We start from the raw sequence: 23,898 nt of genomic DNA on the forward strand, positions 1-23,898 counted from the left end.
GTATAGACACTCATACACATACACATGTGCATCTGCTCACACATGTATAGACACTCATACACATCCACACAGACACTCATCCACATGTGCATCTGCTAACACATGTATAGACACTCATCCACATGTGCATCTGCTCACACATATATAGACACTCATCCACATGTGCATCTGCTCACACATGTATAGACACTCATACACATGTGCATCTGCTCACACACATATAGAGACTCATACACATCCACACATGAATGAATGAATGAATGAATGAATGAATGAATGAATGAATGAGAAGGGGGAAGGGAAGGACACATCTGTGGAACTGGAGGATTCTATCCTATAGTTAAGTGATGATTGCTTTGAACAGTCTGAGCTACTGTAATTTATATTGTAATTACAATATATCTCTCTTAACTTCCTCCCTCCAAGCCCTCCCATATATAACTCTCTGTTCTCCTTCAAATTCATAGCCTCTTTTTCACTAATTGTTATTGTATGCATAAATGCATATACATATATGTTCCTAAATGTAACCTGTTTGGTCGTTATAATGTTACTTGTATGTATGCTTTTTGGGCTAACCATTTGGCACTGAACAGCAAATTGGTGTGCTGTTTTCTGGGGAAACTCTCTGTCCATCTTCCAGCTTTCCTCAGTTGCCTATAGTTCTTGGTGTAGTGTTGAAGCCTCATGGACTTTTCCCCATCTACTTTGGCATGTCAGTTGGTGTCATCCTTGCTCAGCTCATGTTTGGGCAGTCATGTCAGTGAAATTTTATGTGTGTTCTCATGTTACCAGGAGACACAATCTCATACCAAACTCCCTGATCCTCTGGCTATTACAGCTTTTGTGTCTACCTCTTTCAAAATGTTTGCTGAGCCTTAGCTGCAGTAGTGTTTTGTTGATGTATCTGTTGGGAATGGGCTCCATAATTCTGAATTTCATTTTTTACTTTTGCATTTTACATACCAATTCCAGTTCCCACTCCTTCCCTCCTCCCATTCCCTCTACTCCCCACACCTACCCCACACCCCATCCATTCCTCAGAGAGGGTAAGGCACATTGCTTTGAGGAAGGATCGAGGTCTTCCCTACTATATCTAGGCTGAGCAAGGTATCTGTCCAAAGAGAATAGGTTCCAAAAGCCAGTACAAACAGTAGGGATAAATCCTAGTCCCACTGCCAGTGTCCCCATAGTCTGCCCCAGCCATGCAACTGTCACTCACATTCCAAGGGCCTAGTTTGGTTGTATGCTGGTTCCTTCCCTGTCTGGCCAGAGTTGGTGAGCTCCCACTGGCTCAGGTAAGTGGTCTCCATCATGGTCTTGACCTCTTTGCTCATATTCTCACTCCTCCCACTCTTCGACTGGACTTTGGAAACTCTATGGCTCTTTGCCTCTGCTTCCTTCAGTCACTGGATGAAGGTTCTGTGGTTACATTTAAGATAGTTATCAATCTGACTACAGGGCAAGGCCTATAACTCTGAATTTTGATTGGTTATATTTTTTATAGCAGTCTTCATCTGTTGCAAAGAGAAGTTTCCTTGATGAGATAAAGATTACACTTACATATGGGTATAATGACAAATATTTAGAATGTAATTAGGGATTATGATAGTTTAGTAAATTAGTGGTTGTAGATTTTCCTACAATAATCATGATTTCACTAGCACTGGGTTGTTAGCTAGGTTTCCAGTACCAGGCATGATTTTGTTTTTCTTGAATGAGTCTTAAGTCTAATTATAGAGCTATTAGTTTCCTCCGAGGTATGTGTGCCACTACTATACCCTTAGGGTTATATTACAATGCTGCATGATCATGGTGCTTCATAGGTATCTAGCTGAGTATATTGCTTGCCTCCTTCCTTTGGAAGTTTATGTGGCACCTTCTAATGCCATGAAAGCTAGTTTACAGGAGGGGGCATTCAGGACAATTCCAGCTCAGGGTCTCTGGGATCTGTTTCAGAAGTACATAGGTCTTCAGCAATAGGGACTTACCTTCTATCTCTAGGGGGCAACCAAGTACAACAGCAGTTGGCTGTATGTTTTGGGAGTCTCTTGGACATCCCTGGCTAATAACTCAGACAAGGACTTGCATGTTTGGTATTGGTGTTTTTGTTAGGTGGTGTTTCCTCTTGGCAAGAGCTCTACTAGCCAAGATGAGAAGAGTTTATTAAAATTTTATATTAAGTACATGTTATAATATATTAACTATATATTATAGTATATATTGATTATATATTATTAACTATATATATATACACACAGAGAGAGTTAAATTATTACATGTTTGTTTGGGGTAAATAGTTAATAGTATGATTATGCTGGCCTTTTTTGGACATCCTTGTTGTTATTTTACCTACCTACCTCCTTCTTCTGATACCTCCCTCCACTTTGCTGTTTTCCCACTTTCCATATCAGATCTCTGTATCCTATTATTCCTCTTGACTCTGTTTCTTCTACTGGACTAAATCTGGCTGATCAGCGACTGCATTGAACACCACTTTGATGGTCAAAGCTGACATGGAAATTTTATACAGATTCAGATACTTTCTATGAGACACCAGATATTCGTTGACAGTTGTTTTATAAGTCAATAGTTTCTGACTTCCTTTCTCTTGTGGCCCCTTGCCAAGCAATCCACATTGCATAACTTTCAGATATGGTCTCAATGGCCACATGTAGATAACCTAGTTGCAATTACAAGATAGGCCAGGAGAGTGCAAGACACTTTTCTAGATGAACAGTCAATATCCTTAGAGTATTCTTCCACCTCTTTTTAATTTTTAGTAATCATCATAAATGGCCTTGTGCTTAAGAAATAACTCTCATTAATGTCTTCCTGTTCCAAAAGAGGAGACCCTATCGTCTGTCTTACAGTGGGATTTAGGAACACAGAGCCTCTGATTCCGTGGCTGTGATTTGCCTTTACCCTGAATGTGCTCCATGGAGGGTTTCAGTGGAATAGCCTACTCTCCATTTACTTTCAATTTTCTCTTACTTATTTATGCAATCCTGTCCTCGCTTGGGGAAAACCCAGAGATTGAATGCATAGTACCACACTTCTTAGAAAAAAGAAAATAGTTTAGAATCCCAAATTTTCATTTATATTTAATAAATAAAGCAAATATCAGGATTTTCAAGTCCTAATAGGGCTTTGCTTTTTGTTTTCAGTTTTTCCAAATAGCACACATTAGATAAAAGACCTGATACCTCTCTTTCAGAGTCTAGGCTGTTTGACTTAACATGTGATCTCTTGTTCCATCATATATGCACATACATGGCCTTAGGAATGAATTGACCCCTAGTATATGGAGCATCTTGAAAGCATACATAATGACTGTGTGTACCAGTTAGATATATTCAAAACTGTCACATTTCCATGGTTTTCAGGATCAGTGCATACATAGAGGAAGAAGTCCAAAGACGCCTTCATGATTTGCACAGGGTGATTGGTGATGCCAGCCATGCACCTGCTGATGTGATGAAGGTGAGCTAACGGAGCCAGGTTGTATGGTCATTACTGCTGCTTAATGAACATTCAGATGTGGATTGTTCCAGAAAGAGCACAAAATATCAATTGGATGGTGCTGAACAGTTTTCAAATAAAATTAATTGAAGAGTAGCTTATTTTACAGTTTTATAATTCTGAGGAAACATTCATTAAATACACATGTTAAGGTTCTTAACATTTTTTATTTGCTTTGATTTCTAAAATTTCTACATGTAACATTTTCTGTTTTCTCCCCAAATAAAACCAATTTCTATAATACATAATTTACTTTGTAAATTATTCCAAGTAGACATATACTTTTCTTCTTGAAATGTATACTTTTGTAAGTTGTTTTTTTATCAAATGACAGTTCATGTCTTTTATATTAGCATATATAAATTTTAAAAAGTAATCATTTTTGTGATACTTTTTCCATACGTACAAGATAATTTTATACATTACAGCATCATCTTCTTTCATCCCCTTCCCCTCGATTTCCATCCACATCCTTAATTTTGTATTTCTTATGTTTTCATGTCCTGATAGGGCTTAGTCTTTGTGGTTTTTTTTTTTAATTGCTCATTTGAGAAAAAGTCTTGATATCTCTTTTGTAAATCTGGATTGTTTTGTATAAATGTGATGATCCATTACATCCATTTCTTTGTAACTGACACAGTTTTGCTCTTCTTCATGGCCAAATGAAACTCCTTTACAAAACCTCTGTGTATATACACACACATATCGCATTTCACATTTTCTCTACCCATTCACACATTGATGGGCACCTCTCTGGTTTCCTAACTTGCCTTTTATAAATAGTGCTGCATAAACATGGCCATGTGGGTTCTCTGACCCATGAAGACTGAGTACTTTGGCTATAGTCTCAGAAGCAGTGTACCTGAGTCATATAGGACCTGTATGTGTAGTTTTGTTGATTTTTTTTGTACTAAATTTCATAACTTGCAGGCTAAGGAGATCTTGATTGTAAGTTTGCTTTTTAAACTTAACATTAAAAGTTAGTGGTTTAATTCTCTGTCCTGCAAATAAATCAATAAGAGACTTGTTTACTTTGTGAATGTAAATCCTGAAGAATGGTTGTCATTTTTGAATGGCAGATATGTTTCTTTAGAATTTTGTTCTCATAAATACTTGTAATGGAATCAGTTTTTTCTCCCCTTTATGAGCATGCTATAATTTAATACAGAAGGCTTTTCTCTTCTTTTCAGAGTAATGAGGACCTTCACAATGGCTCCACTCAACGTAAGCTAAAATATGAGGTAGGTAGTGATTTTTCAGATTGATAGGGTTGTTTAAATTATGGCATGCTTGTGTGATTAAATTTTCTTAATGTTTAGTTGCATAATTAGAATTTTGAAGTTCCAGTGAGATTAATGGCTAATAGAAAAGGCAAACTATTATATAGACATAAAATTAAAGGGAATCCTGCAGGCCTGAAAATTCTTTGGCTTTATTTGAATGGCCTGTATCTGTGCCCGGTTTCTCATTAGCAACAGTATCCTTTCTCTTGGTCTGCATTTGAAAGGCAGAATTATATAATCAAGATCAGATATAAGGGGGCGGTGGAAATGAAAATGAAAGATTCTGTGTTTTTTTAAACCTGTTCATTTTGTAGATATATAATTGGCAGTGGTACAAAGGAAACCTTTGATCAATTGTCTTGTCTCTCTGGTGGACAGATGCTATTAGAACATACAATTGGTAAGAATTCACTTCTGTTTTCTGCCACCAAGGAGAATGCCATTTTCAGCTAGCCCAAGTACTGTTTTTTTTTGTTTTGTTTTGTTTTTTTTTGTTTTTTTTTTTTTTTTATTGCTAGGTGATAGAAATCTGCTCACCACATCTACTGTCCATTACTGAGCAGAGAGAAAAAGGGTGTGTGTTCATAGTTTCTTCACTCACTGGGACCACACCCATTCTCCCTGCTAGTCATCCAGTAATGACATTAGCCTTCTTTGGACATCTTTCTAGTGGGTACCTGTGGGAGAACAAGAAGCTGCCTTTTATTTCTTTGTTTCCATGGCACCCGACAAATAATAGGCATACAGCAAGTCTTCCTTAGTGAAGGTTTATAGGTATCAGCAATGGTCGTCTAATTAGGGAGAAGATGATTAAAGACTTACATGAAATGAACCAAAAAAAGAGATGGGCATGTTTGCAATATGGTCAGACAGCTAACTGTGACCTTTTAAACAATGAATCAGAAGTCTGGGGATGTACCTCGGAGAAAATGCATTCACAGACCAAGAAATGGATACTGTGAAAAATCCTAACCAGTGTGTTTCTATCAAATTGTCTGCCAATCTGTTAGACTGTGTAAGATGGAAATTGATGTTCTATATATGAATCAATCATCTGTTCTTAAATCATCTATCAATCAGCACAAATGACTTAGGCTTTCTAGCTCACCTCTCAATTAATACACTCCAATGAAACCAATGGATGCGAGACTCACGATGTGCGAAAGAATCCCAGAGTCAAACCCCATTTCAACCTCTTTTGACATCCTAAACAGAAAAAACAGCCATGGTCTGCACGGTGTGTTATCCCACTTCTGCCCAAAGATGATACTGACTCTTCCAGCGTCCTTAGAGAAGAAGAGATTCAGGTGGATCTGAGCAGCCGCTGGAGCCATCCTACGTCCCAGAGCACCTCACGTCCCACAGCTCTCTTCATGGCCTCCCAAGAGAGAATGGTTCTGTCCACAGGGCCTGAGGTACTAAAGAACACTAGTGATAAACTTTGTTACCTTGGAAGCTCTGACCACCTTGAGCCAAAATGTGTTCATCTGCCTGAAATCACTTTCCTTAATGGGATCACCACTAGGGATGCACAGAATTCCCAGAGTGGATCGGAAAATGGCAGTGGGCTGATGACTCATGAAGAGAAACAAAGCTGGGGAATCAGGTCCAGCTGGACGCTGCTGCAACACATGTCCCAGCTAGCACCAATAGACAGAGGGAGCCAGCAAATGGTGCAAAGCAGGGTGCAGTGCTTTGTTCTCTCTGAAAGCCTTTCTCAAAAGGAGCATCCCACTGGCAGCTCTCCTCAGAGCGCATCAGCCTCCACATTGTGTGGTGAGCAGCAAAATGAGAAAGAGTTCGATGCTGAAAACACTCGCTTTCTAGCTCCGCTAGTCAATATCAGGACAGAAGCAAAGAAAGGACTGGGATATTTTTACCACAAGCTCTCAGACCTGTATAAAGACACCAGTGGTCACCTGATACATGCTGGGACAAAAGTAATGAGCCAAGCCAAGCATGTAGGGAGTATGTGTGACTCAGGTGGACTGGCCTCCCAAGTGACATCTTTCATCAGAGGCCTGCCACTGTTGGAGCGCTTACCCCTACAGCTGCCTGTGAGGTCACTCATGATGCTGTCAGATCCTCCTCCTCTTCTTGAAACTCATATTGGCAGCCTTAACAGTGAAGATGAGGGGAGCCCAAGGTCAGCCAAGAGCACAGCACCTTCCACGGACTTAACCTTCTCATCTACAGGCTCACCAAATTCCTGGCCAAACTCAGTTTTCTGTCTTGATTATGAAGATTCCGGGAAGATCACTGCATTTAAGCAGACCCTTGTATCATTCCCAGAGCCAATGCGGAAGCTTCAAGAGTACCCTCTCACAGACCTCCTTGAACACATGACTTGTTTTCTGCCAGAGCCTTTGGGCAGAGTAAAGGCTGTCAAAGGCATTTACTGGCTTGCTGTTGCTAACTGCACCCAACCTGAGCCCCAAGCTGCATGCTTGCTCCTGCTGCCCTCAACTCTGTATGCTCTGGTCCTGTTAGATAATTGCCCAGATTCCATGAGCATCTTTCATGTTCTTCCTCTCTCTGCACTGCAGGACATTCAGGTTGGCTTTGGTGGGCAAAGCATTCGATTCCTGGGCTCCACACAGGACCTCTTGCTAACTGTGCTTACTTACAACAAGAGCCTCTCTCAACAACTCTGTCAGGACCTCTTGGGTGTGTTGATGCCTGGGTCTGAAGATGCTGCCCCCGGAAGTCACCCTTTGCTCCAGCAGGATCTGGTTCAGCTCTCCCTTGATTTGAAAGCAGAAATCCCTGCTCTAGCTTTGGCAAATGGAGTTCAGTTGTCTTCCAATTTCCAGAACACCTTGGTTGATATGGTTTACTTTCTTCATGGAAATATGGAGGCCAGCATTCCTTCTCTGGCTGAAGTTCAGTTACTGCTCTATACCACAGTCAGATTGGAGAATGAAGCCAGTTGTACCCCCTGTCTATCATTCATCCTTCTGAACACCCACATGGCACTCTTGAGGGAGGACCGCGTGTTTTACCCCCACACTGACTCTCTGAACACACTTCCTCCACACGGGCGATTTGATGTGATCAGATGCCAACCTCTGAGTGAGTTCAGATGTGTCATTGTTCCAGAGAAGGACACAGTGCCAACGATAGAGCTGGTCTTTCGAAGGAAGCATGGGCTTCCCTTGAACACAAAAAGTAGTTTATCTGAGCAGTGTCAAGATATCTCAAACACCCAGATGCTCACTCCGTTGCATCTTCAGGATGGGCAGAATCAGGAGGGTGATGTCTGGAAACTCACTTTCAATTCTCAGGATGAGGCCCTTTGGCTGATCTCATACTTAAGAAGACTCTAGGGAGGAGACTTTAAATACATGACATTTTCTTATAGATCTTTAATAAAATGAGCATTATGAAAACAGTCAAGAAAATATGAATATCTCAGTGAAGTTAATCGAATGGGAATGAAGCAGGACTCTATAATTGGAAGTGCAAATATTTTGAATAAAGCAAAATGAAAATAGCTTATAGCAGAGAACTGAAAAAAATACACTTATTGCCACCTGCTTCATTGTCTTGAAATTCAGACCATATATTTGGTTCTACCCAATTATTGGTGAAGTGATTAAAGCATTCTCACTGCTTGGCTTAGTGTCTGTTTATGGCGTGGTGGCTTAGAATCTGGTGGTGCCTGCTGGCCTCCAGTGCACTAATTTGTGCAGCCTGGAAAGGTGCCCAGTCTGGCAGTGACCTTCGCTGACACCCTCCGTGCTGGCCATGAGTAGCACAGCTGTGAGGCAGAGCATGCCAGCTTCCTTTAACCTCCCCAGCCCATCCCCCACACATATAACTTTGGCCGTGTGTATTTTTAAACTAGAAGGACTCCTTGGCTAGTTACATTTCTATGCATTATTTCTTTGGTCTAGTGAAATATATGGTTGCCTTGGATGACATCCAGTGCTTTATCGTGTCTTCCATTCTTCCTGGTCCTTGACCAGCCATCACTCAAGTCCTTTAAGACAGGTGTTTGCTGGCCTGCGGTTCATTTGCAGCTGTCCAGCATTGCCTTGCTCTTCATCTACTTCTGTGTGGCAATCCTAGGAAAACATGCTTTGAGGTAATTTATACTCTGTTACTTCGGCGTTGTCCTTTTTTTTTTTATTGAGAAAAGGAAAAAAAAGTATCCGCCTCCTCCCAGCCTCCCATTTCCCTCCCCCTCCTCCCACCCTTTTCCCCTCCCCCCACTCCTCTCCCCCTCCCTCTCCAGTCCAAAGAGCATTCAGGGTTCCCTTCCCTTTGGAAAGTCCAAGGTCTGCCCCCCTCCATCCATGTCTAGGAAGGTGAACATCCAAACTGGCTAGGCTCCCACAAAGCCAGAACATGAAGTAGGATCAAAACCCCATGCCATTGTCCTTGGCTTCTCATCAGCCCTCATTGTTCGCCATGTTCAGAGAGTCCGGTTTTATCCCATGCTTTTTCAGTCACAGTCCAGCTGGCCTTGGTGAGCTCCCAATAGATCAGCCCCATTGTCTCGGTGGGTGCACCCCTCGTGGTCCTGACTTCCTTGCTCATCTTCTCCCTCCTTCCGCTCCTCATTGGGACCTTGGGAGCTCAGTCCAGTGCTCCAGTGTGGGTCTCTGTCTCTATCTCCATCCATCACCAGATGAAGGTTCTATGGTGATATGCAAGATATTCGTCAGTATTGCTATAGGATAGGGTCATTTCAGGTTCCCTATCCTCAGATGCCCAAGGAACTAACTGGGGACATCGCCTTGGGCTCCTGGGAGTCACTCTAGGTTCAAGTCTCTTGCCAACCCTAAGGTGGCTCCCTTAACTATGAATTGTGCTTCCGTGTTCCCCTATCCAGCCTTCCTTTATCCCAATCATCCTGTTTACCCAAGTTCCCCCCATCCTCCCCATCTCACTTTTCTCTCCCCATCTCCCCTTACCCCCATCCCACCCCACCCCCAAGATCCCAATTTTCTCCCTGGCAATTTTGTCTACTTCCCATAGCCAAGAGGATAACTATATGTTTTTCCTTGGGTTCACCTTCTTATTTAGCTTCTTTAGGTTCACCAATTGTAGTCTCCGTGACCCTTATTTATGGCTAGAAACCAATTATGAGTGAGTACATCCCATGTTCATCTTTTTGGGTCTGGGTTACCTCACTCAGTATAGTGTTTTCTATTTCCATCCATTTGCATGCAAAATTCGAGATGTCCACTAAATTCCAGAGGCTCCGAAGCTGGTGGAGGGGCGGGGCCTCTTTTCTCCATTTGCTCCCCTTCCTCTCTCAGCTGGGCCCAGCTCAGCACAGTGGGCAGTTGAGTGAGTTCCCTGATTTCATTAAACCATTCATTTTAACTTTGGCTTGGAAGGGAGGGCCCTTCTGTTCTGGTCACATTTTTGGCTTATGTAAAATATAAATATGGGCCCTTCATTTCTGCTATTAACTGATGATAGGGATGAGTCAAAACCTAACCCACCCAGAAACTTATCAACTGCTTTTCATCAGAATTGCCAACAGAAAGTGGCAGGCTGTTCAAGCATCTCTGCATTTCCATCTGTTTTGCTCTGTGCTGATTCTGGGGAAGTGAGCAGGAAAACACAGAACTGGAGAATGCGTTGTGATCTAGCAACCTTGTTTTCTGTGGACCAGTGTCAGGCTTTTTGTTTTCCAGGCAATTGATTTCTCTTATTTGGGGATGGAGTGTGCTTTTCTCACTTCCAAAACACTCCTCTCCTAATAGACACATACCTCATTGCCTTACACCCACAGGCTTTTAACTATATAGAGAACATTGTGAAAATTAGTACCACTGATTGGTCCTGGCTTTAGCTATATAGGTCACCATCTATCTTGGGAAAAACAAAACAAAACAGAAAAAAAAAAGAAGTGAAATATACCATTAGAGCCATCTAATATCTCATCAATACTCTTTCTCCTAATTCTCATTTTTCATCTCTTATAATTTGTATTGCTTGTTCTTAAATAGTCCCACCACTATTTTGACCAATATCTTGAATTTTAAGAAAAGCAGAATTAACAGTCAATAGAACTGGGAGTAACATTGAAGGTTCTGGCAGAGGGTTGTGATGGTCAGGAAGAAGCAGCAATACAAAAGTGATCTGTCAGGTTAACAGAGAGTGTGTACTTCAGACAGGCATGTCTCCATTATTCTACCATGCTGCAAATAATGGCCCTGAGGGGTTTTTACTATATGGAACATAAAGTAAATGTAAGCATTATGTAAAATCATGATATTTGTCCTCACTCTTTGAGTTGCTGTATGGTTCAAAGGTGATGCTGTTCTATTCAGACCTCACCACATAGTGGAGTCACCTCCAGAGGCCTGTCAGTATGCTTGTTCACTTTCTCCTAGGCATACTTTGTACCTGGAAATAAAATATGGTTCATGGAAGTGAGAGATTGAGTGATATGCTCTATACAGCAGGAATCAATATTATTGTAATATTCCAGAAGCCTGTAGACTTGCTCCACTTTCCACCATGGCTTCCTTCTCTACCCTCTGACACCCCCTCCTGCATTCAAACAGGTACAAGTCTATATAGTGTATGCAACCAGGGTAGCAGTTCAGTTGTAGGCAGTTTCCAGGTCAAGAAAAACAGGTTTTTACGTACTTGGTTCTCTGGCATTTTGAGTTGTTGGATTAGAAGCGTAAACACTTACATTGTGGAACTCACTGATATATTCTAGACAAAACCTCTTTGAGGACTTGAAAAGGTATTTTCACCTGAATTTGATTAAAACACTTCTTGCTCTGTCTGAGACTTGTACTTGGTAGACTGGATTTATTTAGGTTTTGTTAAAAAACATCTCGAAACAGTTTGTCTGTACAGTCTGAGTTCTTAGAAAATGTTCATATTTTCCTCTGGAAGGGCACAGTTAAGCTTTCTAACAGTAATAATTACAGTAAATGTCTCTTATATTATTTTTTCACAGGTACCATGTATGATAAATAGATTTGAATCTCTTTTATTAATGGTTCCTTGATGGCCAGGTGTTTTATTGGATTGCCTAGTTTCTAGTGAGGTCATTTTACTAGTGTTGTTGCACTGTCTACAGTATGTAGTTTTGGCATCTTCATTCTTCAAATGCTTGTTGTAAAAAATGTTCCATCCATCATCTGTTGCCAAGCATCAAACAACTCTGGAAGTTTCAGTGGCATAGGAAAGACAAAAGGCTTTTATTTGTCATTGCTGATTTGCCAGCTAGTGGGAGTGACTGCTGAAGCCTACCTGAGGTAGGCTCATGCACCACACATGCCTTGTTTGAAAAGTGTACTACATGAACCGTCACCGTGGTGGAGGCGATAGAAGCGTCCAGGCACAGCCTGGTATCATTGCCTTCTTACCACTCCCTGCAACAGTCTCCATCTTCAGTCTGACTCCTCAAGCACTGTCTGTAATGGAACAAAGCAAGTGGATTTTGCAACTTGCATTGTATCACAAGCTTAGAGTGGATGATTCTCTCTTTGCCTCCTCTCTTCTGAATTCTCATCCAGCAGTTTTCAGTGCTTTCTCTCTGCTTGAGCAACAGCTTCCAAACCATTGCCATCCAGTCTTTTCAGGGTGCACCTTTGTCATCTAGAAAGTTCCTTGGTAGAGAAGGCAACTGGATGCTCTATTTCTATTTGCATATCATCACTCTGGCCCTTATTTTGTAAAAACTCATTATTAACAAAGTAGATTACAATGGTAACAATAATTCTAACTATGCTACGAACTCTTGCTTTCAAAATGTAGAGCTGTTACCCACATGTTGTTGCTTTATTCTAGAAAGTTGACTCTGTCATCATTCATTTCACATTGGATGATTTTAACCAAGAAATGCCGGTCACATGGCTTAGCAGAATCTAGGAGCTTTGCCTCCTCAGCCTTTATAGACAGTGTGGTATTAAGATAAGGTCCTTCCTGGCCTAGGGACCTCACCTAGAGTGAATGCAAACCTGCTTTGGCCACTTTTTGGCCATTTGTCATGCTCTTACTCTCTACCTACACACACTTTATTCCCAGTTTCTTATGAGCTGCCTCCTTTTCAGCAGTGTAACTGATTGGTCTGCCTAGGGTTCCCCTTTTTTAAGTTGCTGGGGCAGAACAAGGTGACTAATGTATAGTAGTAGCTCCAACTACAACATGCTGGAATGCGCAATCTTAGAAAAAGAAGAAATAGAATTATATGTTATGCTGTGAAGAGAGATAAGAGAATTGGTAATTCCAATTTAAATTAATCTGATTTAAAGGGGGGGGAACAATAACAAAAACCCTGATCTGCCTGTATTTTTTAAGCAAAGCTTTCTTCTGGTCTCCAGGAGATTAGGTGACAGTCCTTAGGGCTGACCTTGTCATGGTCATGCGTGAACTGAATTTAACCATCTGGTACATAATTGGTGATTAGGAGGACGTTGATGACTCCCTGTAGAATTAGGCCACTCAGTGCCCTTGCATAGCCTACAGTGAGCTGCACAGATACTAATGCCATTTCCTGTTCAGTTCCTCAGTAAGAGACAGCCTGAATAGGAAGAGAAAATTCTCATTGAAGCATTTACAGTGCAGCCTAAATTCTACTTATGCCTTTTGGCTGACAATCTAATGACACTATTTCAGCTACAATTTTTAAAAAATATTATGTGTACATAGAAAGTAATATTTCATTAAATACAGAAAAATATTTTATTTAATTTTTAGAGGTAATATCTCTTATGTATAGACATGTAATCCAAGTTACTGATTACATGCTTGTTCCTGGCTTTTGATATCTAAGTGGAATCATTCCACAGTACATTTTAAGGTTCTTGTAAGGTCTTACATATTCACCCACATTGAATTTGCGGCCTTTTCATCTCTCTGTCTTTGGCTGATGTGCCGCTGGCTTCCTTGTTGAGTCTAGGAGTCCTGTCCACTGCAGGAAAAGCAACTGATTCCAAAATAAACAATGTCATTATACTTAAAAGCACTCATAAACCATGTGACATGATGTTATGTGATTCAGTATATGTCCCCATGTCTAGGATGAAACCAGATATTCAATATACAGCCACATACAAATCAAGAGTTGCTTATGAGACATTATATTATTTTTTCTTACTGCCCAAGACTAACATATTTTTAGGAGACTGTTAAGAATCTTTCACAACTGTATCTGAGAATTTTACATTTCACATAGAAATTAAAAGAAGTCTACCATGCAGCAAATACTTGGTGGAAACATGTTCATTTTTTTAATTTATCTGTCTATATCATACATTTGTTCAGACATCTTTTGATCCCTCTCCCCACTTATAATGCTGATCAGGTAATTCAGGATAGTGTGGTCATAGACCCTTATTCACTTCTGTTGTAGTTTTTTTCTGTATGCTCATTAATAATCTGTTCCATATGAAAGGAGTGAGATTGAACCTACTGCCAATTAAACTGTATTCAAGGATGATAGCAATATTCTGGCAATATTTTTTATTTCCAGCATGCTGAGAACTGAGGAGAAGAATGTCTTTCTTCCCCGCAAAGGTCTGCTGAGCTTCAGTGTCTCATCCTGATTGAGTGTCAGAACCCATTGATTATGGTCCGCATACAGGTGCAGCTGGGAAAAGGCTGCCTGTCTAAGAGTTTCTGTGGCTGGGATGAACACTGTGAGCAAAAGCAGCCTGGAGAGGGAAGGATTTCGTTCATCTTAAAATGTGTAGTCTATTATTTAGAGAAGTTAGGACAGGAACTCAGAGAGCCCAAACCTAAAGGCAGAGGCCATGGGAGGGTGCTGCTTACTGGCTTGCTTCCTGTGGCTTCATCAACCTGCCTTCTTACAGTACCCAGGACCATTAGCTCAGTTGGTGGCACTGACCACAGTGAAATGGGCCCTCCTACATCAATGATTAATCAAATGCACCAGAGGCTTGCTCACAGACCCCATACATAAACATACACACATATACATACATACATACATTCATTCATTCATTCTTAGGGCATTTTCTTGATTAGGATTCCTTTTTTGGATGATCTTAGCTAGTAGCAAGTTGACATTAAGAAGCCAGCGCAGGGCCCTAAGTTGGTGTGAGCTGTGTAGATATTTCAGATCCAGCTATTCCACATAACGCATTGTCACTCAGCTCCTATGCCTAGGAACATTGTCAAAGACACACGGTTTGCTGTTGTTTTCTTTTAGTTTTGCTTAGAGGATGTCGTTGTTTTCTTTTAGTTTTGCTTAGAGGATGTCTGACCTGTGCCTTATGCTACCCCGCTTGCAGCAGAAATTGATTTCACAACTGCGTTCTTAGCTATGAAAAATCTTAGTAGTCATAGGATAGACTGTTTAGCCAGACTTGAGGTTTCAGTTCTATCTCATTTTGAAACTGAACTAGAGAAAAAGAAAGCTAAGTTTTGTAGTAGAGTAAGGGGAACCAACCCCGTAGCCTGGAGTATTAGCAGTTATTAGTTACTGCTTGAATTCCATAGTAGCAGTGCCTATGTACCTAGTTGTGGCCAGCATAGGGGCACAAATGATCCTAAGACATCATTTTGGGTCTGTAGAAAATGGCATTCCTTTACTTGGAAAGTTGGATTACTGTATGTGACATAGAGGGGATTGAGGGAAACAAAACAGAACCTCGAGGATAAATATTGACATATGTAGGTGAGAACTATTGTTTATCATTAAACATGTTCTCACAAATGGATAAGGAAAATGTGGTACATTTACACAATGGAGTACTACACAGCAGAAAAAAATAATGACATCTTGAAATTTGCAGGCAAGTGGATGGATCTAGAAAACATCATATTGAGTAAGATAACCCAGACCAGAAAGACAAATGTATGTACTCACTCATAAGTGGCTTTTAGACATAAAGCAAAGAAAACCAGCCTACAAATCACAATCCCAGAGAACCTAGACATCAATGAGGACCTTAAAAGAGACAACTACATGGAACATAGAAAAATACAAGCTCTTCTGAAGAAATTGGAAGTAAGAGGACCATGGGAGAGAATAGAACGGAGGGGAGAAAACGGAAGGGAGCAGAGAAAAATATATAGCTCAATAAAAATAATTTTTAAAAAAATGACTTTGGTAACTTCAAACAGTGCCGAATATTGACTCTGCCGGCTAGATTAGAAGCTACAGTCAGAAATTGCCCACCTCTGACATCCAGTGGTCTGTGTTGTTACAGAGGCAGCCAGGTAGTGCCAAACCTGTGAGTGCCTGCCTGGACCCCAGATCCCCCTTTTTCCCTGGTGAATAGGTTATATATTGCCTATTGGTTTCTTTTTCGTCAAAAACTTCAATTTTATTGCATATTTGTGGAGTTTTCAACACCTTAACCTGTGCATATGTGATGTACTCATTAGCCCGTTTATCTTAGATGGAAGGCCTCTCTTTAAAATCCTGTATGGGAATAGTGTACCAGTGTGATGTTCATACCCTGGGTTATCAGCTCACTTGCCTCCTAGAGCGAACTTGCTCCCCTTCTCTTTTGATTGATAGGCTTCATAATGGTTAGCCCCCGTGGAGACATGAGGATTGATAGGATTAATGTATGACACTGGCTAGCACACCCACAGTATATGGTGAGCATTCGGCAAATGTATCTATAAGTGCTACCACTTCAAAAACATATCGTCTTATGTTTTCTAAAGCTCCGGATTAGTGTAAATTATGAATATTCAGAGATGTCTTCCTCATTTTGAAAATTATTTTTTTATACTGCATCTTTCTGTGACCCCTCTGGCTTCCTGCCATCCAGAACATAAATACTTGTCAGCCAAGACAATTATCAATCAAATGGAGCCTAAAGAAAAGACTTGGGATTTGTCTTAATTGTGGTTTACATACTAGAGTAACTTCATTATAGAAATGGCCAAATGTTAAAGATGAATTGAATTTTAACATCTCCAGGATATACAGCTTTATGAGCAGCAGTCAGATATATGAAGGAAAAAAATGTTCAGTTGATAAAGACTTTGCAAAAAAAAAAAAGAAACTGATTTTTTTTTAAGTTAGAAAGTATAATCTGTCCCTATTTTTACTTGATCTTATAAATTTGAAGAAACTTCAAAGCCAAACAACATTTTGAAGTGTCTTTACCCTAACTTTCTGGAGTGGTATACCTACAAAAATGGTCTTTTGTTAGGAGAGAGGCTTAGCATGTCTTTTTCAAAGAAAGCTGTCGTTTCTCTAAATAAACTAGACTGGTTTCATGCTCCTTTGTCTACTCGAGTCGCGTTTTGTCTCTTCTGTGCAAGCAGGGTATTGGCCACAGCACAGTGATGCTACATTCTCTTTGTTCTCCTTGTCTGATGTGCCTTCGATAGCGGATGTATTCTCGTTCTCTGGGAGCAAATCCAGACGACCTGAAGGACCCCATTAAGATTAGTATTCCCCGCTATGTCCTGTGTGGTCAAGGGAAGGATGAACACTTCGAGTTTGAAGTCAAGGTAAGTGTTCCTTCTTCACCCCTCTAGAAGAACAGAGGTTGGAAGCTGTGCAGTGCTTCCTCTGAGTATGAAGTTACTTATGAATGTTATTTTGTAAGACATTGGTCATACGCTTCTTTAATCCAGTCTGTGACGCACTAGACCACAGCACAAGGTAAGGTGGAGTGGCCTGTAATGATAGGATCATATCAGGAGGCAGAGAGACACACCCTGCTAGTGGGGCAGAGGGTATCATCCCAGCCATGCCAAGGTTCCAGAATTTTCCTGAATTTAGCTATAGAAAATCAACATTCACTCATTGTACACGTGTGTTCATGTGTACACGCGCATACGTACACACACAGACTCACACACCTACACGCATACACACACATACTAGGACAAAACAGAACAGTTGACACCCCACACATGGCATGGGCTTTGGCTCAAATTATCACATCTATAAAAACAGTAATATCTAATAATAGGAATATTATTTCACGTAAAGTCTTGTGTCAAGTGGCTAGGATGTAGTTAATAATAAATTATCATAACTAATGTCATTATCACTATTGCTCTGTATGTGTGTTTGTGTGTGTGTGTTCTTAATATTAAAAGTTTCCTTAACCATTTTAGGTATTTTATTTATATAACTTTTTTAAAGAAAGAGATGAGCTTTCCAAAATAATGACTTCATCTTATTTTTAAATTTATTTCCATTGACTCATACTACTTAGTTAAATGTTGCTGGCTGCCATCCCCTCCTCCTCCTCAGAGAATTAGTTATTAATCACATTTTCTTCCTTCAAGGATGGGCAAGGAAGATGTTAATGTAATGAAGTCCTCTGTAGTATTGGTGTGTGGATTCATAAGGGTGGCCTTGAAAGTACTTTGCATCGGAAAAACACTGGCCTGCCGATCTGAACACTGAGTTCTATAGACTTTGATTCTGTTGTGGTTTGCTTGATAACCTAGACAGTTTTTGATCTTCTCAGAGGCTCGGTTTCCTGCTTAGCAAAATGAGGGAAAGCAGCAGTAAGTGGTCTCCAAAGGTCATGTATTAGAGAAGCTTGTTTGTCCCGAGAACATCTCCTAGCCAGGGAGCTCCTGAGGGAGAACCAGGTAGGAAAGAGGGGATAGAGCCGGCCTTACCACCTGCCTTGCACCTGAGGTGTCCTGAGGGAGCCCCTGTGCTCTGGGAGGTCCGTCCTATCAGGCACACAGTTTTCAGTCTTCCCAGAAAAACAATATAAATAATTTCTTATTAGTCAAGTTTTCAATGCTTCTTTCTATGTACTGAGTTTTTCTTTACTAAAATGTATAAATGGGGCATGATTTACATATTTGAGGTTTAAGTTGAAAAAGCATGGGGCCAGCATGGTGATGGTTTTAGCTTTCCTGATTGGCTTTGTGGTGTTGTGTTAAGGGGTTAAGTATGTCTTTTTCTCTATCGTTTCTTATTACCCCTGAACCAATAATGCCCAATTTCTGCTCAGATCCTCTTCATTTTTCTCACCATTCCATATTGTATATGTTTGTGAGTTCTCTTTTTAACATGTGTAATGGCATACACATATACAAAAATAACTTCAAGTGATTTATAATGTTTCCATATTTTGGATTCTGGAATGGTTTTCTCCTGCTCAGAATTATAATTCACCAAAGTCAAGAAGTTGCAGAAGTGAAAACATGCACTGCTTTAAGTTGGTCCATGTCTGTGCTTTACTTTACTGATGAGCATATTAATAAAGGTTAACTATTTATTGGCCCCATGCTCAAGTAAAGGGAACTACTCTTTTTAAAAACTGGGTGAATTTAGGTCAAACTTTTAAATAGATAGTAGCCCAGTTAGTATGCAGATCTGACCCAGACTGTGAAGATGCAACTGCCGGAGAAAGTTAGAGGAAGCAAAACAGAGGATGCCAGAAGCCTCTCAGGATCAGACTTCCTTCAGCAAAGCCAGTGATGAAAGTCAGCAGTAGCTCTGCCTCCTTCGGTACCTTCTCTGTTAGGAAGGCCTTCTGATGCCCGCACAGGCACCAAGTCAGGCCTGTAGTTCAATGAGGACACTGTGAAAAGGGCCTACAAAGAAACGTCTTGTGATTCTGCTGCCTCTCTCCAAACAAAGCAAGGAAGAGACAAGCTGTAGGCAAAGGCACAGACAGCTCCTGGAATAGCTCTATGTGTGTCAGTGTGTCAGGCAGAATTTTTGTCACCTCAGATCCCATCATCTGTATAATGTGGACAATAAAACCCAACCGACTGGGTCATGAGGAGCAGATTACTTGGCACTTCAAACTTACCTCAGAGAGTGTCTGATACTTCCTAAGTGTTGTGTGTATTTGTTACTAAAGTTAAATAAAAACGGACAGGCCTGGGGAATGCATGGGCTGCTGTCTTTAGAGCCCCTTGGTGATTGTTCATGTGCAACTATGTCTTTATGAAGCTTGGGGTTTTGATTGCTTTGTTTCTGGTTGGGTGTTCCCTGAGGTATCCAGATGCATAAAAAAAACTCAGAAACTAAGTCTACCAGTTGCCAGTATTGGAACAGAACCTCAGCTGTCTTATACTTGTTGCTAAAATCTCTGCAGACTTTCTTTATTGGGAACATATTATTAATTCTGTGGGTGCCCATGAGAGAAAAATAATGTAAATAACATTCAGAGTTTTTAAAATGATTTTAAGTTTTTCTTTATAAAAATTTACATTGAAAATTTGATGTTGACGCAAGCTACTATTTAGAACTTTTTCAAAGTCTACAACTTTTTCTATCAGTTATCGAGTATGTCATGCGCATGCCATATTATCTAATCTAGTCTCACACCTGATGATACTGTGCTACTCTTAAATTATCTTGGTGAAAAAGTGGCTTTAAGAAAACAAGGGCTATTAATTTGATTTTTGATAAAGGACAATTCTCTTTAGTTTTAGGTTGTTATAAGAAAAACTTGGTCTTAATGTGCATCTATAAATTATTATTGTTTATACTTTAGAACAATCATTGCTGCTTCTTTTTCAAAGTTTGTTTTCATTTTCACCTCTATCCCCCAATGGTATCCAAGGCCCTCTAGGGCTGTGTGTGCATGGCAAGCCCTCAGGGGTTGATCCTGCTGCTGTGGGACCCTGTTTTAGAGCATATCTTGCTGCTGGTCACTGGCCATTTCACCAATTATTTTTAAAGATATGCAAATAACTATAAGTCTTGACTTGAATGCCTGAGAAGAGAGCAATTGTAAAAAATACTCATTATGTTGCTTCCTTCAAGTAAGAAATAAACACCGTCTGTGTAGTTGCTGAATGCAGCAGGAGTTTACGTGTGTGGATGCTTGAGCCATGCCAGCCTTGGCCCCTGGCATCTTCCTCTTACCCTCCTCTGTCCTTGCTCCTCCAGTGCGTGCAGAAGGATCAAAACCCAGTGCCATTGTTCTTGAGTTCTCAGTAGTCCTCATTGTCCGCTATGTTCAGCGAGTCTGGTTTTATCCCAGGCTTTTTATCTATCACCATACACAAAACTCAAGTCCAAATGGATTAAAGACCTCAATATCAGTCCGAACACACTGAACCTGATAGAAGAGAAAGTGGGAAGTACCCTACAACACATGGGCACAGGAGACCACTTCCTACGTATAACCCCAGCAGCACAGACATTAAGGGCCTCATTGAATAAATGGGACCTACTAAAAGGCAACCCACTGACTGGGAGAAGATCTTCTCCAACCCCGCAACTGACAAAGGTCTGATCTCCAAAATATATAAAGAACTCAAGAAACTAGTCTGTTCTTTCTTGAGAACACATAAAGTTGGCCTCTCCATGATGTATCCCACACTCACTAATCTTTGAAGGCACCTGCTTAGGAACTTTGAGTCAGAATGTCAGTTCTGTTTCATTGGAGTTCCACTTTCAAGGAGTCCTCTAAAAGCACATATTCCTGTAACTGGACCCTCGGTACATAAAGAAGACTTTTTGATTGACAGGTATCATGGAGAAACAGGAGGTTCAAGGTGGGCCAGCCTGGCTCCTCTTTGAGTAGATTGTCACCTGCTGGTCAAGAATATGTATCTCTAAGGTCCCTGCTTGCCCCCAATCACAGTTCCTTCAGTAATGCCACTCCCTAAACTATAGCTGTTACCCCAAACTCTTTCAAAGCTTTGCAGTGATTGATACAAAGAGTCAGTTACCTTGAATCATGCTTGCTATTTTCAGTTAGCTGGGATCAGAGTAGGTGAAATTTAACTTTAAAATTACATTTCAACATGATACAAACCCCCAGCCAGGGAAGTCTGTAGTTAAGACTAACAGAGGATGTCGTACTCATTTGTCTTAGAAGTAATGACATTTTAAATTCCCTGTATTTTAATGTACATTTCAACACAGCAGTATAAAGAAATGAGCCAATGCTGGTGTATGTTTGGTCTTTCTGTTTCTTGAATTTCTGTTGATCCTGTAAGTCACTGTCTCGCTTCTTTCTGGAGTGGCCCTTTGCAGTCTGTTCTCTCCAGTCTTCGCCCATAACCCAGTGTCCACTCTGCTTCCATGCCACAACTTAGTCAGTTCCCCCCAAATGCCATTGTCCCATTTATTTCAGGTCTTCTGGGGGTTTCAGCTGATTAGACATTGCTGATCTTAGATGATCTTAGGAACCCCACATGTGCCTGACTGGTAATAGTCATCCAGTAGGGATAACTCAGCAAGTGACACACTGTGATGTTCAAAACTATGGGCATGATTTAAAACCCTTTCTGCTGTTGTATTTTTCAAGTTAGAATGTTGAGTGCCCTTTGTGAATAGCACCCCACAAGTTCCATTTGCACACAGGGGTCACATTGCAGCTGGCTTGCTCATAACCATTCCAGGAGAGCGCAAGGACGGAGCCTCCTGTGTTAAGCCTGAGGATGCAGTCACACTTCAGCCCTTCTGCCTGCCTTCTGATGGAACACGGCCCTGGCATTGGGCATTCTGCAGCACCTAGGTTAGCTTCATTTTCTTTAGACACTCGTTCATGTAGAAACACATGTCTAGGCTGACTTCCCGCATGATGCCAGGACCTAGGCACTCTCCAGCCGTCTGCTAATAGAAGTCCTTGTTCTCTCTGTCCTCTGGGAGCTTACTGAGTTGGTCAACCTCTCACTGTTCTCTGTTGAGCAGCACACATGCCATGCCCATTCTCACACAGATGCAGGTTAGCCCTTTTGACAAGCTCTCTCGTCTACTTGCACACCACAGCAGCAAGTATCTCAAACACAAAACGTCCAAATCTTTCCCAGTTAGCTGATTTTTTTTTTAACTCGGGGAAGCAGACTCCTGTTGCCCTAGAATCCTGCCTCCTTTTGTTCTGTCTTCTAATTGATGGCTTGGAAGGAGATGAGAAGCAGCAACAGGAAGCAGTGGCAGGGAGAAAGCATGATGCTTAGGAAGTTGCCCAGCACAGCTATGTAGACCATTCGTGGCAGCAGTGCTCTTGAGTCACGTGAACCCAGACCTTTCTGATGTATGAGCTCCTCACATATCCCTGTAGCTTCCAGCTTGTTCCAGCAATATGCTTAACCTTTCTTGTGAGCATCATCCATCCACATGGCCAAATGTTCTCAATTTATAAGGATGACTCCTTGTTCTCTGCTGTCTTTTACCTAACCACCCCAGGACTCTCCCAACTTGCTTCTCTGTATGCCATTGACTTTGCAGCTCCTCATGAAAAAAAGAAAGCTAACATCTATCCCAGAACCTTCTATGCCCCCAAGCATTTTGCCAGACATTTCTACAAAGTTCCAAAATGAGGGTATTTGTTACATTACATAAGTAAGAAATCATGAGTGACTTGCCTAAGGCTATACAGCTGGTAAACAGGCCCTGGCCCCACATGCCTCATGGTATCTAAATGTACAAAACTACTCATTCCCTTTCTTGTTTTAATGCACTTTTTAAATGTCAATAATTCCTGGACATTTTTTAAAGTTGAGAACATATTTTAGTATTGTCTTAGCCAGAATAGCCACTTCCCAATCCTTGCCTCATTACAGAATTTACTGTTATGTGTGTGTACACACACGCATTCACATACATTTGAACTTTTTGTCTTGAATTCTGACTAAGTCTTGCATACTTTATAAAGTGGAGTTCCTGTTAAAGCTCTGACAAAGCCGGAGCATTTGGTGGTGGGCAGACCTGACAGGAATCCTGAAGAAATGCCCAGGAAATGTGCAGTTTAGAAGTTGCAGTAATTACATTTACAGTCAGAGAAACCTCTCTCTCTCTACTTGGCAGAACAAAAATGAGAGCCATTCCAGTCTATTAGAGAAACCACACACACATACATCTTTCAGAAGTACTTGCTCCCAACTTGATAGAGTATAAATGTTCAGAAAGAGTGGTGTGTTGGCATCTGGGCCTGTGCTTATTAGTTATGTGATAGATTATCTCCCTGTGTGGGGATTAGCAGAGCCAAGACGAATGGAATACTGCGCATGCCCCAGCCATCTAGACCCAGGACCCAGAGTGTGTGCTATTTTACAGCAGGAATAGCAGCAAAGGAAATCACATTAGATCTTGAAGAGTCACATTCACCACGTGACTATTTTGTCTGAGAGAGAGAGAGAGAGAACAAGCAAGCAAAAAACAACAAAAACATTGTTTCCCTTTTTCCAGGTTTCATTCCAAAGCAACTTATCTTTGATGTTGTCTCCACGAGGACCCCTG

The 23,898-nt window shown here is 41.0% G+C and overlaps 1 protein-coding gene across 2 annotated transcripts in view; it reads left to right on the forward strand.

Annotated features, from left to right (window-relative positions):
- Kif16b (kinesin family member 16B) overlaps positions 1 to 23,898 on the forward strand; it is a 269,246-nt gene that overhangs the window by 181,928 nt on the left and 63,420 nt on the right. For both annotated transcript variants that reach the window (XM_005365523.2, XM_005365524.2), the window contains 3 exons: positions 3,387 to 3,483; positions 4,713 to 4,763; positions 17,103 to 17,225. In XM_005365523.2, coding sequence (XP_005365580.1) covers positions 3,387 to 3,483; positions 4,713 to 4,763; positions 17,103 to 17,225 — 271 coding nt within the window. The remainder of the gene's footprint in view (positions 1 to 3,386; positions 3,484 to 4,712; positions 4,764 to 17,102; positions 17,226 to 23,898) is intronic.

The sequence above is a fragment of the Microtus ochrogaster genome, unplaced genomic scaffold, assembly GCF_000317375.1.
Source record: "Microtus ochrogaster isolate Prairie Vole_2 unplaced genomic scaffold, MicOch1.0 UNK3, whole genome shotgun sequence".
Lineage (NCBI taxonomy): Eukaryota > Metazoa > Chordata > Mammalia > Rodentia > Cricetidae > Microtus > Microtus ochrogaster.